Source organism: Chamaea fasciata, unplaced genomic scaffold, assembly GCF_029207755.1.
Source record: "Chamaea fasciata isolate MVZ Bird 193981 ecotype frontalis unplaced genomic scaffold, bChaFas1.0.hap1 SCAF_21, whole genome shotgun sequence".
Classification (NCBI taxonomy): Eukaryota; Metazoa; Chordata; class Aves; order Passeriformes; family Sylviidae; genus Chamaea; species Chamaea fasciata.
In genome coordinates this window covers 8,195,146-8,210,966 of record NW_027094106.1, presented here as the reverse complement: position 1 = coordinate 8,210,966, position 15,821 = coordinate 8,195,146, and the positions used below count along the sequence as shown (strand labels likewise).

Genomic DNA, 15,821 nt, shown 5'->3' with positions numbered 1-15,821 from the left:
ACATAACTTCAAGCTATTGCAGGTTCTGAAGTCAGGAATAAGTTTTTTACGCTGAGGTGCTTTGCATCTTCATGATATTTCCTACATTTTCCCCATTCTGTTCAGGAAAGAAGATGGCTCATCCCATCCCTCCCCCATTTCCGTGCCCAGTCAAGCTTGGAAGTATAAAAGGAGACTCCCTGGAAGCTGACCTGCATGAGTATGTCAGGGAAGGGAACTATGTGAAAGTGAAGAAGCTTCTGAAAAAAGGTAAAAGCTAAGTTTAGACAAGGGCTGGCAGAAAACATTTAGTTTTCCCTATATTGTTTTATTTCTGGTAAGAAATAGTGTAGTGCTTGTAGAATCCAGCGTTTTTAGTGAAATATATTAACAAAATGATTTATAGCTGCCCTTTTCCGTTACGTGGGAATAGTTCTCAGTTCAAAAAAGTATAAAAATAGGTTAATTGTAAAGAAAATTCATATTTTATTAGTAAAGGGCTCATAAGGACATGATTGAGGCATTGTAAAACTAAAATTCTCAAAGTCAGCTGTAGGAATATTCTCTTTAAATACAGTTTTATTTTGGATTGCCAGATGCTTACAGTACGGTTTAGACCTTGAACATTTTGGCAACCAGATTTGTAGCCACATAGGAACAGGGGGTTTTGTACATGAAACCAAATACTCGGTGCAGTTTTGTTTGGGTTTTGGGATCACGGATCTCAGTGGGTGGTGCTGATCAAGAACTGCGTGTTCCCAGGGCGGGGCGGGGCGGGGCCGGCGCTTACCTGTGGGCGGGCATCTGATTGGCCAGCAACTGCGGAATATGCTAATCAAGGGGGCGTGTCCCTCACGCCGCCACGCGCGGCCGTTCCGCGGGGCGCGGGCGCTCTCGGGGCGCGCTCCCGCGGCCGCGGGGACTCGGCGGGGCCGCGCCGGCTCGTCCCGGGGACTCCCGGGCTGGATGTGTGTGCTCGCCGTGCGCTGTGTGCGGGTGTTCGCCTGTGCGGTGCGCGCTGGCGGCGGTGGTGGGTTAAGACTATACTTTCAGGGATCATTTCTGTAGTTGGTCACTAGAGGAGAGTGATCGCTCCTGACCGGCGTCACAAGCCACGAGGAGGAGCGGGGTGTTCTCTCCTGAGCGCGAAGCGGGCGGGCGGTGCTGCTTGTGCAGGAGCCGCTCGCCATTGATGACCGTTCCCGGCCCTGATGGTGGGGCTCGGGAGGGAGAGAACACGGGCTGAGTGGTTTGTGACCCTTTTTTTTTTAATCAAGTTAAAGGAAAGAGTTGGAATTAGCGAAGCAAAATGATCCCGGCCCCGGAACGTTTTCTTCTATCCTAGTGAACACGCGGCCAGCCTGTTGCTGCAGTGACACGCAGTGGGCGGATCGAGCAGCCGCGCGGTTTAAGACTTTAATTGAGATTATTCAGGCCGATGATATTCTCGAGCCATCTGTTAGTGCGGGGCAAGGGGACTTGCTTGGTGCAGCGTTGTCTCTGATAAACGGTGATGATCAGAGAGTGACACGGGAGCAAGGGGAAACCTCTTCTGGATTTGCCTTTCATCACTTGTGGAAGTCCGTGTCGGTCAGGCTGCCAGTTGTGCTGGGGTTTAGAGAGAAACTGCTCCGTGTTGTGCTGTTTTATACCGTGCAGTCGGCTGTGGTGTGGGGTCCGTGCTGCTCTGGCTGAGCCCGGAGATGGAAAGGGCGGAATTCATTAAACAGTCCCCTGTGGGTTTGTTCTTTCTGGTACACGAATGCCACCGTGGAAGCGTCGGGAGAGGCTGGGAGCCAGGGCAGCCTCGGCGGCAACCGTGGCCGTGCTGCCGGTGTTGCTACCGGGGCTCTCCTCTGTTGGCCCGGGGCGGCGGCTGCGCGGGCGGTGGCGGTCCCTTGTGTCGTGTCGCGATAGCTGCGACAGCCCGAGTTGGGGCGGCAGCGTCACTTGTTTTAGCGGGGGGGAAGGGGGGGCGGGGCTGCGCGGCCGCCAGGCTTAGGGAGCGCGTCTGATTGGCCAGCAACTGCGGAATATGCTAATCAAGGGGGCGTGTCCCGCACGCCGCCACGAGCGGCCGTTCCGCGGGGCGCGGGCGCTCTCGGGGCGCGCTCCCGCGGCCGCGGGGGCTCGGCGGGGCCGCGCCGGCTCGTCCCGGGGACTCCCGGGCTGGATGTGTGCGCTCGCCGTGCGCTGTGTGCGGGTGTTCGCCTGTGCGGTGCGCGCTGGCGGCGGTGGCGGGTTAAGACTATACTTTCAGGGATCATTTCTGTAGTTGGTCACTAGAGGAGAGTGATCGCTCCTGACCGGCGTCACAAGCCACGAGGAGGAGCGGGGTGTTCTCTCCTGAGCGCGAAGCGGGCGGGCGGTGCTGCTTGTGCAGGAGCCGCTCGCCATTGATGACCGTTCCCGGCCCTGATGGTGGGGCTCGGGAGGGAGAGAACACGGGCTGAGTGGTTTGTGACCCCTTTTTTTTATCGAGTCAAAAAAACAGTTTAATTGGAATTAGGAACGTGTCTCTACCAGTTCATAGTTGGCTGCCTCCTGTATGCTGACTCCAAGTTCCCCAATCATATGAATTAAAAATCCCTCCGTGGATGGGGACTCAGCCACTGCCCTGGCCAACTGTGCTCGTGCTTGATAACCCTTCCAGTGAATTAATTTCCCCCAATATCAAACCGAAACCTTCCCTGGTGCAACCTGAGGCTGTTTCGTCTCGTCCTGTCAGTTGTTCCGGGGAGGAGACACAGACCCCACCTGCCTCAGTCCTCCTTTCAGGCAGTTGCAGGGAGGGTGAAAATCTCCCCTGAGGCTCCTTTTCTCCAGGCTGAGCCCTCCTAGCTCCCTCAACCCAGAGAGATCTCGCTTCTCATCAGGTCGGTGACCCTTGTCGAAGTCTCTTCCCTTCTCTGGACACACTCCAGCCCCTCAATGTCCTTCTGTTAGTGCTGGGGCCAAAACTGGACACAGGATTCGTGGTGCGGCCTCACCAGTGCCAAGTACAGGGGACGCTCACTGCCCTGGTCCTGCTGGTCACACCGCTGCCGATACAAGCCACGTTCCGTTGGCCTTCGGGCCGCCTGGGCACGCTGCCCGCCCTTGTGCACCCACTATCGAGCGGCATCCCCAGCTCCTTTTCCTCCGTGCAGCTTTCGAGGGACTCTTCCCAAAGCCTGTAGCGTTGCGGGGGGTTCTTGTGACCTAGTGCCCATCAGCGAATGACAAGGGAGAAGGCGGTGGCGATTCCGCCTCCCGTGACGTGTCCCGGGCCCTGCGGCGGGCGCGGCGGCGGCGTCCCCGGTCGGGAGGGCGGGGCCTCGAGGGTGCGTCTGATTGGCCACCAACTGCGGAATATGCTAATCAAGGAGGCGTGTCCCGCACGCCGCCACGCGCGGCCGTTCCGCGGGGCGCGGGCGCTCTCGGGGCGCGCTCCCGCGGCCGCGGGGGCTCGGCGGGGCCGCGCCGGCTCGTCCCGGAGACTCCCGGCTTGGATGTCTGTGCTCGCCGTGCGCTGTGTGCGGGTGTTCGCCTGTGCGGTGCGCGCTGGCGGCGGTGGTGGGTTAAGACTATACTTTCAGGGATCATTTCTGTAGTTGGTCACTAGAGGAGAGTGATCGCTCCTGACCGGCGTCACAAGCCACGAGGAGGAGCGGGGTGTTCTCTCCTGAGCGCGAAGCGGGCGGGCGGTGCTGCTTGTGCAGGAGCCGCTCGCCATTGATGACCGTTCCCGGCCCTGATGGTGGGGCTCGGGAGGGAGAGAACACGGGCTGAGTGGTTTGTGACCCCTTTTTTTTTATCAAGTCTAAAAACAGAGCTCGGCGTCGATCTCTCAGCAGGCTGTTATTTCCTCGCTGTATGGCTTTATTCCTGCTGTGGAGGGCTCGGAGTGTTTGGTACAGCAGGGCCCACGCAGTGATGCGGCTTGTGCTGATAACCACCGAGCCCCTCCGGATCATAACCCAATTTCCATTCTTTAATCGGTAATCGGCAGCTACAGCCAGGCAGCGAAGATTAAACAGTTTGTATTGTGAGCTTCGGGGGCTTCGCTCATATTTTGTATAAAGGAAAAAGGATCGCGATCCCCAGAGGGAACTGCACAGGTCAGCGGGACTGAGCAGTAACTGAGGGAAGGTCATTCCAGCCCTGGGACATCGCAAGCACTGACCCACTGACCCCCTGTTCATAACAACCCCCCGGCCCAAGTGGAGGGAAAAACAGCACAAGGGACTAATCAGGGAAACGAGAGATACAACTAGTAAATAAGGGGTTCAGTGCTAATTAATAAAGCGATGCAATTTGTAAGCAATGAATGCTGACGCATTCCTAAAAATGTATAGATAATGAAGTCTTGATAATCGGGGAGCCGGCTTTTTTGTGCGAACCACCCAAACGAGGATAAACCAACAAACTAGAATTAAAGCAACAAAAATCCCTCGCCTCTGTGCGCGAATGGGCTCCGCAAACTGAGGAACGAGCCGGCGGCTCGGGATGACGCTGCCAAGCCGGGTGGGGGAGAGGGCGAGCGTGTTGTGGCCAGCGAACCGCCGGGGCCGGGTGTCGGTGGAGGGGCCGGGGCCGGGTGTCGGTGGAGCGGCCGGGGCCGGGTGTCGGTGGAGCGGCCGGGGCCGGGTGTCGGTGGAGCCGCCGGGTTCGGTGGAGCTGCCGGGTGTCGGGGGAGCGGCCGGGGCCGGGTGTCGGTGGAGCGGACGGGGCCTGGTGTCGGTGGAGCCGCCGGGTTCGGTGGAGCTGCCGGGTGTCGGGGGAGCGGCCGGGGCCGGGTGTCGGTGGAGCGGACGGGGCCTGGTGTCGGTGGAGCCGCCGGGTTCGGTGGAGCTGCCGTGAGGGGACGGGAGCGGAGCCGTTCGCTGTCACCACAGCGGGGCCTCGGTGCGCGGGGCGGGGCTGCCGCGCTCGCGTCTGATTGGCCACCAACTGCGGAATATGCTAATCAAGGGGGCGTGTCTCACCCGCCTCCACGCGCGGCCGTTCCGCGGGGCGCGGGCGCTCTCGGGGCGCGCTCCCGCGGCCGCGGGGGCTCGGCGGGGCCGCGCCGGCTCGTCCCGGGGACTCCCGGGCTGGATGTGTGCGCTCGCCGTGCGCTGTGTGCGGGTGTTCCCCTGTGCGGTGCGCGCTGGCGGCGGTGGTGGATTAAGACTATACTTTCAGGGATCATTTCTGTAGTTGGTCACTAGAGGAGAGTGATCGCTCCTGACCGGCGTCACAAGCCACGAGGAGGAGCGGGGTGTTCTCTCCTGAGCGCGAAGCGGGCGGGCGGTGCTGCTTGTGCAGGAGCCGCTCGCCATTGATGACCGTTCCCGGCCCTGGTGGTGGGGCTCGGGAGGGAGAGAACACGGGCTGAGTGGTTTGTGACCCCTTTTTTTTTTATGAAGTTTAAAAAATAGATCAGTTCTCGGTATTGTACGTATCGTTCTTCCTAACTACGCTCATCACTTTCCCGGCTGATAAGTCAATTCCAGACCGGATATAAATAATTTGAACAAAATCCAAGCGACCGAATATTGGAAATCACAAAGGGTTCTGACTGGAAAAGGCCCCACAAGCATCACAGAGTTCATCTCTCAAGCAAACGGCCCATGCAGGGATTGAACCCACAACCTTGGCGTTATCAGCACTGTGCTCTGACCATTTAATAAAGAATAATTTACTTATTTAATAATTCTGTCTTCGTCATGTGTGCTCATCCATCTCTGCTTATCCATCTCTACTTATATCCGTCATTTGTACTTATACAGGTGATGGATATATATTTCATCATTTGTACTTATAAACGTGATAGAGATATATATCTCCATATATATATTTATTTATAGATGTACTTATATATCCATCTCTCTAACTTAAACATGTAAGTACATTTACATATAAGTACACATAACTACGTATACATATAAGTACAAATAAGTCCTTACTAATTCCTTACACAGCATTTAAAAGTACCATTTGTTACTTACACATACCTTTATTTAAAATCCTCGTGGACAAGCAGAGTTTTCAATCCTTATAGAAAGTCACAAAAAATATAATTTCCTCTTTCTTTTTTTTTTTTCCCCCCTCTATTTCTGCTGCTGAATTTTTGTATCTGCAGCAGCCCAGAGGTTATTAAAAAAAATATTAAAAGCAGCTCAGCTTTTATTAAAATTTTCGGTTTCCTTGCAGGAATTTTTGTTGATGCTGTGAATTCCATGGGCCAAACCTGTCTCTTCATTGCTGCACTGCTGGGGCTGGGTAAAATAGTGGATGTGCTGCTGGAATATGGCTCAGATGCTAATCAGTTAAGTGTCGAACATTTTTTATCTTTTTTTTTTTCTGAAATGAGAATTAATCTTTGAGTTTAGTCACTGTGAAACTGGGCATAAGTGATGAAGTGCTTAAGATGCATGATGGTATTTTAGCCAAAGCTCCTCAGAGGTAAACGGAGAAATAATTTCCCCTTTTTCCATGGTTTTATTCCGTTATTTGGGAATAAAACATTTCAGCAGTGCTGCTTTTTGCCCTGCTGAACATTTTTTGTTTTCTGCTGCTCCCCAGTCGCTGCTACGATGGGAGCACCCCAGTGCACGCAGCCGCTTTCTCAGGAAACCAGTGGATCCTCAGCAAGTTACTGGATGAAGGAGGAGATCTCAGAGTCCACGACAGAGAGGGGAAAACCCCCCAGGTCTGGGCTTTGTCCGCCAGCAAGGAAAGCAGCGCTCAGGTATTTGGCGCAAGGCTGATTTTCTTGACTGCAATATTGATTTCAAACTCCTCTTCCCTGTTACCACAACGCTCCTCTCAAAGAAGGAACCTGAAATTGCGATTTTCTGCTGGGTGAAGTTTCAGATTTTGTCGCCTGTTTGAAGTCAGCTTTTCTTCCATTTTCACGTAATTGATTTCCTTCAAGGTTTGTTTGTTTGTTTGTTTTTTCTGTTCATGCATTTCTCAAAATGCCCATTTCGGTATTACAAGTTATTTTTCCATCAGCCCTGATTTATAAATTTGAGATTTTTTTTTTTTTTTCTTCTGAAGCCCTAAATGATTGGTATTTTTTTTTTTCCCTCCTCCTGCTGCTGCCCAGATGCTGGAATTTATCCAGCAGTGCACACTGCACATGCAAGCTGCCATTTGGAATCTTCCCTCTGACCTGCTCAGGAAAGTTGCCTCCTCAAAGGCCTTGATCTGCAGCCCCTCGAGGTTTGGTGGCCTTGTCCAAAGGTAACAAGAGATTTTTACTTCCCATTTTCTGTTATTTTAAAAGTGTTTTTAAAACTTTTAAATAATTATTGTAATTAATTTAATTATTTTAAAAGCCTGTTTCAAAGTTAGCAGGTTCTTGTATCTTTTTGGCAATAGCAGATTTAAGTCCACCGTGATTAATTTTATTTCTCTTGGGGCAGTTCTAAGTAGAAACTTGATAGTTAGAAATATCTATGTTTTATTATTTAAACTCCTTATTAATTTTATTTGAAAATAAACTTAGTTGTTTAAGAAGCTTTATTAATTCAACTCTTGAAGTCAGCATTAAAAGCACTGGATTTTAGTAGCATTACAGTGGTAGCATGAAGTAGTTTGGTTTTTTGACTTTTTAAAGACTCTGCAGATCTTTTTTGCGGGGCGTTCCCAACTGTTCCAGGAGTTTTTGTGTCAGATACACGTTGGGAAAAACACAGATTTGTGAACAAAAAAAGCAGTGCAGGGTATACACTGTGTGTGTATCTGTATATTTATTGCTTATCTTGCTTTAAATAAATAAATACTATAAAAGTTAAAGAGCTGCCCAGTAATTTGGAGTTTTAACATCCACATTATGGGTGTGGGGCCAGTCAAATGCAGAGTTCTGGCAGAAATTCTGATTTTTTTTCTTCTCTCTCTGTATCCAAGCCTTGGAGTAAATAAGTTGCTCTTACTGCTTTTGTTTTTGGTGTTTAGAAATGCTGAGAACCCTCTGGGTAAATTACTGAAAGGACAACCCAGTTTGGCCAAGAACATTTACAGCTTTGGCTTTGGGAAGGTGAGATGCTGTGGGTGGGGATTTTCTGATATTTATTGGATTAGAAATAGATATTAGAAGGTTTTTTTCCTGTTCCTCACAGTAATTATCCCACCTGTGCTGTTTTTAACTTTCAGTGCTTTCTTATTTCTGCTGAAAAGATGGGAAAAAAAGCCCCACTAAGAACACAAATATTGAGGCCTTTGGTGGCTGACAGGCCCTGGTTTGGTTTGGAACAGCCGAAATTCCTGTTAAACGTCACCTAAGGACTGGCCCTGCTTTCCCTGGGCAGTTTAGAGTTTGATTTTTCACGGATTTTTTCAGATTTCCTGGTGATGTTTGAGCTGTTGCAGCGATCACACTCAGGTTGTGGATGAGCTGGCTGGGATTTGGGAGCTGTTGGATTTTTCCTTTTGCTGCTGATTCCCTGTTTCAGTTCTGTCTCACAGGCAGTGGCCACCTGGGCTACCTGGCCTCCCTCCCAATCATTGGGGACAAAGATGTGGTTCAGGCTGATGATGAACCAGCCTTTTCTTACCACGTGGGGCCCTACATGATCATGACCAGGTAAGTGGCATTCAAATAAATTAGAAGGTAAAGCAAGTAAATAATAATAAATAATAATAATAAGTAAATTAGGTTTTGGCCCTTTTTTCTTACACTCACACAGCAAATTGCTGGAGCAGCAATTCGTCTGGGTGATCTTCCCTGTCCGTTCTGTATTTATTCCCTGTTTCCTGCTTGCACCTTGTGTTCATTGATTTCTATCTGAGTCAGACTGATGTCTGAGAAGGCCAAGAACAACCCACAAGCAATATTTACCCAATTATGGCTCATCACTGGTGGCAGCGTTTCAGTATTGATCCCTTCGTGCTGGGAAATCCGTGTTAGGGTTGCACGGATTGTGTCTGTTCAGCTTTTTAATCCTTGTAAATCTTAGTCCGGGATATCCAGGTGTGCAGCCCAGAACCTGAAATAAATGGTGAAATAAATGAGAGTAGCAAGGGCAGGCTGAGCATTTATTTGAAATCTTTGGTACCGTGTAATTGTTGTAATCATTGTTAATAATTCGATATTGCAAGTTCTTTTTCCAACAGCCCTGATTTATGGTTTTGAAATGGTTTTTCTTCTTCTGAAGCCCTAAATTGCTGGTATTGTGTAATTATTGGTGTGTTAAGCAAGTGGCTGTGTGTCAGAGGCAGCCAGAGAATTGACAGATCGGTGATTTAATCTCCCCAAAACTCTGCCTTCTGTCCCTGATGGCCTTTGGTGAAGGGAATTCCCAGTGGAAGGGGTGGGATTTTGGGCAGTGAACATTTCCTCCTCCACCAACCTTCAGCAGGATGAGTTTATTCTCAGTTTAAAAGAGCAGAACCCTCAAACTTAAATCCCTGACAGCGGGAAGGCAGCACCAGAACACCACAAAATTCTTGCTAAATAACCAAATAACTGGGAAAAAAAAAAAAAAAAACACTGCTGAGGGGAAAAACTGGGAAAAAAAAAGAGGGGAAAACCAATTCCTGTTGTTGTTGCAGCCTGATGTGGGGAGGCAGCAGAGTGACAGTGAAGGAGCTGAGCTTCCAGCCCCAGCAGAGCAGCTGGAAGCTGCGCCTGGCTGATCTCCTCCTGGCAGAGCAGGAGCACAGCAGGTGGGACAGGAGCTGGGCTTCGGGCTCTGCAGGGATGGGAGGAATGGGATTTACCTCGGGAGGAATGGGATTTACCCTCAGGAGTGTTAGGCTGGGGTTGCACTTCTTCCCCAGATAAGAAATAATGGTTTTCCTCCCACTCCTGAGCTTTTAAAATCGAGTATTTCAGCAGAAAAATACATTTTCACTGAAATACATTCCGGTGAAAACCCAACGTTCGTGTCGTATTGATAAAAACACCGAGCAGGCCACGACTTTGCTTCTTTTCATCTCAGATTTGCCTTGCAAATTTGTTTTGTTTTGTTTTGTTTTCTCCTCTGCCTTTGCAGCAAACTCCGGCACCCTCACTTGCTGCAGCTGATGTCTGTCTGTCTGTCCAGCGACCTGGAGAAAACTCGTTTGGTCTATGAGAGGGTTCACTTTGGCTCTCTCTACAGCATCCTCCACGAAAGGGTAACTGCAAGGCTTCAGTTTTAAATTACAGTCGTTAATCAGAAGTTTAGTGACTACCTCTAACATCCTTCCTCAGGAGGACAAAATCCTCAGTCTGTTTTGGGTCCTTTTTCTTATTTTTTAACTCAGTTTATCCGTGTTTTATTGTTGTCATTTGGTACCTTTCTCTTCTTTTTAAGGTGCTGTTACTTGGTTTGGAGGACCAAATTCTGTTCTCTATTGAGAACAAAAAAAAAAAAGAATTTCCTCTTTTTCCTCCAATAAATTTCACGTTTGCTGCCTTCTGCGGAGAATAATAACCGCAATAAATTAGAACAACTTCCTCTCACATCAGGTTTCAAAGACCTGCCGTGCAAATTTGATGCTTTTGGGGTGTTTTTTTTTTTTTTGTTTTTCCCCAGCGTGCAGAGTTCCCAGTGCTGCAGACAGAGACCATCCTGCACATTCTGCTGCAGGTCATCGACGCTCTGCGTTTCCTGCACTCCCGGGGCTTTCTCCACCGCTCCCTCTCCTCCCACTCCATCCAAATCGTGTCCTCTGGGGAGGCCAAGCTCTGCAACCTGGAGTACATGATAGAGAGGTGAGAAACTCCCTCAGGGCTGCTCTTAAATGGGGGGGTTTGAACACCCAGCACCTCGTTAGTCTGGTGGCAATTAAGTGAGACAAGGAGGATTTCTTCTCCTCTCAGTAAATTGTTACTGAAATTATCCCCCAGGTACATTGTAGAATGTTTTTTATTTTTGACAGGCTTCCTGTGTTTTATCCAGAGGTAAAGGGTTGTTTGTAAAGCTCCTGTTGGGAAAAGTTCAGCTTTTTTTTTTTTTAGTTCTTTTTTATTGTAAAGCTGTTAAAGGAGGTGTTGCTTTCCCCCGAAAATCTTTGCCAAAAGATGTTTTACTGCACTTTTCTATTTGCAGACGTGCCCTGAACCTTTTGTGTATTAAACTAAAAGCTGTAGCACACTCAGGTGTTTAATTCCTAAATATAAACCTCGTTGTATGTCCTAATTTACAATTTTTTTTCCCTTTTTGCAGCAAGGACAGTGGAGAGCACAGTGACCTGACCCGAATCCCTGTCCCAGTCCAGCTGTTCCGCTGGTGTTCCCCTGAAATAATCCTGGAGAAACCTGGCACAGTCCAATCAGATGTTTACAGCTTCTGTGCAGTGCTGCAGGAGGCCTTGACAGGTGAATGCACAGATTTGGGCTGGGATGGGTGAATTTAAAAAATAAACCAGGCAAAAAACAAACTCAAATATTAACGACAATACCAAAGATTATTGAGAACTCCTGTAAAATGTCATCAGAAAACTTAAAATTGCGTGGCTAAAGGATGAAATTAATGGTGGATGTTGAAGAAATACGATGGTTTTCTGCTGATTATTTTTCTTCTTCCTCCCAGCCCAGCAAAACATTCAGTTAAGTCCTTTCAGTGCTCAAAACAAGCTCGTTTTGATCTCTGTGATAACTTATCTCTAAGTTACTGTTACTCTATTAGTATAATGTCTTGTTGCTGTTATTACAGATGACGTGTGTTCTGTATTCACTTTGACTATTCCGGCAGTGAAATGGGATAAACAATTACTCCAAAAATTAATCCCAATGAAGAATCCAGAGCAGGGCTGTTTGCAGTGTCACTCTGCTCTAAATATTTCTGTCAGCTCCCTTGAAAGCATCCAGTGTTGGATTAAGACAGGGAGGGGATGCCAGTGCTTGTTTTCAGTTGTAAATTAGGGAATGGACGGGGAATAATGTGAATTTTTAATTTTTTAAAAAAATTTCCATTAATAAACAGTTGGTGACATGAAGTCTGTGCTTGTGTCTTGCAGAGAGCCCTCCCTGGAAAGGTGTGGAAGACTCAGCTGTTCAGCAGCTCATCGTCTCAGGGGAGCAGCTGGAGGCAGATGTCAGGCTCCCCCTGCTCTATTACGATGTTGTCAAGTCAGGGCTGGAGCCCGAGCAGAGGAACCGCTCCATGAAACTTCAGGATATTCAATATATCCTGAAAAATGACCTAAAGGTGATTTCCAGCATTCTCATCTTGCTGTGCTGTGTCCGTTCAGATCCAGGCTGTTCTGCTGAAATCCAGAGGAAGTGATCCAGCTGCTCGTGGAGCTGAACCCCCTCAGGAGAGCAGAGACACGGAACTCTCAAATACAGCTGTGTCTTATTCCTTTTGTTTGTTTTGTTTCACAGGACTTGGTTAAGTCTGAAGGTGGCCACGCTGGTGGGATACTCAAAGCACAGAGATCTGCTGTTCTTGCAGATGCGGACGTCTGCTGGGCATCACCTTTTAGCTTCCAGAAGGGAACGACAGTGGAATTCCAGGAAAAAGAGACAAGCAAGGCTGGTGAGTTTCTTGGAGCAGGATGTCACTGTGTCCTTCATGTGTTCCTCTGTCCACAACAGTCTGACAGAAACCCCTAAAATGTAAATCAGTAAATCGGTAAAATGGGAGCACTCACAGATTTTCTGGTGTAGGTTGAAAATAGGAAGCAGTTGGCTTTGGATTTCAGCTACCATATCTAGCTATTATTATTAAAATTGAATTTAAAAATTATATTAAAATTAAAAATTTAAATTATAGCGTTTAGCTGTAATTGTTATTGTGGACTCAAGACTCTGGATCTGTTTTGTTCAGGCACAGTTTTCAGCAGAGGTGTCAAATTCTAAATTTCCAAAAAATGCAAAAGCAGCGTGGCTGTGGCATTTCTGCAGAAATGATTTAATGTTCCAAACGGAATTTTTTCAGGTGGCTTTTCTGCCCCCAATGACTGCGTTTCCCCCAAGGAGAGCAGTTCTCCAGTGGTGCAGGAGGCACCAGGCAGTGCGGAGCCTGCCCAGGACAGAAGTCTGGATGTCTCCTCTGAACTGCAGAGAGAAGCTTCCCACTCCAGTGAGAGTGATGTGGATGGGAGCCTGTGCAGCTTTGAGAGGAATGAAATCCTGGCCAGTTATCCAGAAGGTCCCCAAGACTTCCTGGGAGGAGGACCTGGGTTAGGCCAAGCTCTAAGAGATGCAGAAAGGCAGGAGAAAGAAGGAGATCAGAGCCAGTGGGAGGATGAGGAGGAAGGGGAGTCCTCGAGGTCCACCACGGGGTTCACTGGAGAGGAGGAGGAGGAAGAGGAGGAGGAGGAAGAAGAGGAAAGGGTGAGAGAAGCCCCTGCCCTGTACCAGGTGAGGGGAGATGCTGGCAGGAGGCTGAGCAGCCCTTCCCAGAGCGAGCTGCTCATCAGCAAATGCGCCCTGAACCTCAAGATCATGCAGAGCATGCTGCAGCAGGCAGGAGATGCCCTGAGCAGGACAGAGGAGAAACTGGACAGGATGAAGGCCGTGGGGAAGCAGAAGAAGCTGCTCGAGGACATCAGGATGAATCTCCGTCCTAAGGAAAGTTCTCAAGGAGAACGCTGGGATGGGTGTGATGCTGGTTCCCAGAGTACTGATGAGGCTTTTTCTGGAGGTGATATTTTTTTACACAAGGCTGTAGGTCCACCAGCCAGGGACTACATTCCACCAACAATAACGTGTCAGGCACCAGGCAGAGACAACTTCCAGGCTGCTCCCAGGACAGCCAAGGAAAGAGAGGCAATTCAAAGTGAGAAGTGGAAGAGCAGAATTGCATCCAACCATGGTGATCCAGGCCTGGATGATGAAGTGAGCCTAAACCAGGAGGTAAAGTGTGGAGCAGGGGGCCTGCTTCTCATTTCTGTGTTCCTTAGCAGGCACAGAGATGCAGGGATGGGTGGTGGCCAAGAGGAGGGATGAATGTGTCCTTTAAAATGCATCCATGTGCATTATGGACGGGAACGAAAAGAGCTCATCAGTCAATTGTGTCGTTTCCTCTTTCTCTCCAGTCCTCCCAGGACAATACTGATCCAGCAGCTCAGGGTGGGGTTAAAATCCAAACCCTGCACTAAAGATGGGACTCTCAGGGAAAAGGCCAGGGGAGAAATATTTTTGTGTTGAGGCCTAAGCTGTTATTAGAAGGGCTTCTGGATCACTGTCGTTATAAAACACATGGACCAAAGAGAAAGAGAGAAATTGGAGCGCATATCTCCTGTGGGGATAAAATCTTGAGTCATTCAGGTCCACTCATCCCCTTGGAAGCTGCATGTTTTGATTGCCTGCCTGCGCCTGAAACCTGCTATAAATCCAGGGCAGAGTTTTTTGCCAGGCTGAGGCCTGGAGTTGTCATCCTTTCTCCCGAGCAGAGCAGCTAAAATATGACTGAGGGGATGAAGTTTGTCAGAGCTGTCCTGTTGTCAGGCGGTAATTAGCAGAGTGCCCAGTGTGTGCTGAATCATGGCTCGTTGGACTCATTTCAGCATTTCCTCCCACACGTGTCTGCGAGAAGCCAAAAAAAGTTCAACTCGCAGTGTCAGAGAGGAGCTGATTCACTTCCTGCAGCAAGAGGGGAAGAGGAGAAGTGGTGAGGTTTGATCTTATTCATAGAAGAGTTAATTCTGACAGATTCATCTGGAAAGAGAGAGAGAGAGACGCTGTGAGAAGGAGGCACATCAGGATCAAGGCTGGCATTAAATGTTTCTCAGTAAGGCAAAAGCCATCTGTACAGAGAGGAGCTCGCTGTGAGTCACTGTCAGCTGCAGAGCTGCTGTGACAGGGCACTTTGTGTGAAAGACTGGTGTCAAAAAAGATCCCACGTGCCTCTGGGATGGAGGTCAGTGGTCCAAAACTGTGCCAGTGCCTAAGGAGAGCGATCAGGGAAGATAATAATAATAGTTCTTGTCCTCTCTGGGCACAGCCTCCTTCAATTCCCAGTAGAAATAGTTTTAATGACATCTCTTTGTGGTTTTTAAGCGTGAACGGAAAGCACGCGTTGAAATTACCTGGCAAAACTTGTGCAGCTTCACGCTGGAAAGAGGGGGACAGACACTTCTTTCAGTGTTTGGTCAAATCAGGAAAACTGTTGCCGTTTCAAAATAAATCCATGATCCATTTGAATCAGAAAGAACCTGTTGGTAAAGGTTAGGACAGGAATATTCCAGGTGCTGCCATGGTCAGTGGAGTGAACTCTGATGGGAGAGTCATCGTTGTCCGGGTCTGAAATTGTGATCCCTTCAACACGACAACCCCCACACCATCCTCGGTGTGTTTTTGGAGCTGCAGCATCTGAAGGCAGCTCTGAGTTGAAGGTACAGCTCGTCTGGTTAATCTGGAATAGACCTAAATAATTGTCTGTGCTTTCCAATCTTCTGGCAGCTCAATCTGCTGGTTCTGCCGGGTTGTTAAAAGGCTGAGAGCACACGTGCTCTAATTAATGTTAAAACAACTTGGAGCCTTTTCCTGGCTGGGGAATTCTTGACAGAAACACGCTGGTGCTCTACAAGGAGTTGGTGCATTTCATAATCGTTCATTGCAGGTGCCTTTCAAAACCAAGGGCTGAGTTCTGCAGCAAAAAAAGCAGCGAGAAGAGGAGGGTGATGGTGTCGGGGTGGAGGAGTGAGTAAATCAGTGTTAAACCAGTGTTAAACCAGTGTTAACTCAGCATTAATACAGAAATCTTGCTGCAGTGCAGTGCATTGAACTCTGCACACCAGGAAAAGTCTCTGTGCTTTAATTGCTGCAGCTCTGTGGGGTTGTTCTTGGGTGGAGTCCAAGTGAGTGGGATCCCGTGTCTTGCACATTCTGGGCATGAAATAATCCCAGGCACGTTGAGGTGGTTTGGTTTGTGGGGCTGAAGGGATTTCCAGCCTGCTTTTGGACGGTCTGTGGATTCAGGAAGGGCAGGGATGGC

The 15,821-nt window shown here is 49.0% G+C and overlaps 1 protein-coding gene and 4 non-coding genes across 5 annotated transcripts in view; all 5 read left to right on the top strand.

Moving 5' to 3' along the window:
- Positions 1–113: 113 nt before the first annotated feature.
- The window catches only part of TEX14 (testis expressed 14, intercellular bridge forming factor), a 28,878-nt gene continuing 13,170 nt past the window's right edge, over positions 114–15,821 (top strand). The window contains exons 1-15 of the mRNA XM_066201839.1: positions 114–249; positions 6,157–6,271; positions 6,529–6,694; positions 7,055–7,191; positions 7,906–7,987; positions 8,403–8,533; positions 9,502–9,615; positions 9,945–10,068; positions 10,470–10,648; positions 11,103–11,254; positions 11,896–12,086; positions 12,263–12,416; positions 12,819–13,738; positions 14,392–14,495; positions 15,447–15,526. Of these exons, the coding sequence (XP_066057936.1) occupies positions 114–249; positions 6,157–6,271; positions 6,529–6,694; positions 7,055–7,191; positions 7,906–7,987; positions 8,403–8,533; positions 9,502–9,615; positions 9,945–10,068; positions 10,470–10,648; positions 11,103–11,254; positions 11,896–12,086; positions 12,263–12,416; positions 12,819–13,738; positions 14,392–14,495; positions 15,447–15,526 (2,785 nt within the window). The remainder of the gene's footprint in view (positions 250–6,156; positions 6,272–6,528; positions 6,695–7,054; positions 7,192–7,905; positions 7,988–8,402; positions 8,534–9,501; positions 9,616–9,944; positions 10,069–10,469; positions 10,649–11,102; positions 11,255–11,895; positions 12,087–12,262; positions 12,417–12,818; positions 13,739–14,391; positions 14,496–15,446; positions 15,527–15,821) is intronic.
- On the top strand, positions 1,017–1,230 carry LOC136300131 (small nucleolar RNA U3). The gene has a single exon (XR_010723632.1). It is a non-coding gene; the product is annotated as a small nucleolar RNA U3 (small nucleolar RNA).
- LOC136300130 (small nucleolar RNA U3) lies at positions 2,224–2,437 on the top strand. Its single transcript, XR_010723631.1, has one exon. It is a non-coding gene; the product is annotated as a small nucleolar RNA U3 (small nucleolar RNA).
- Positions 3,542–3,755, top strand: LOC136300121 (small nucleolar RNA U3). The gene has a single exon (XR_010723622.1). It is a non-coding gene; the product is annotated as a small nucleolar RNA U3 (small nucleolar RNA).
- On the top strand, positions 5,130–5,343 carry LOC136300132 (small nucleolar RNA U3). The gene has a single exon (XR_010723633.1). It is a non-coding gene; the product is annotated as a small nucleolar RNA U3 (small nucleolar RNA).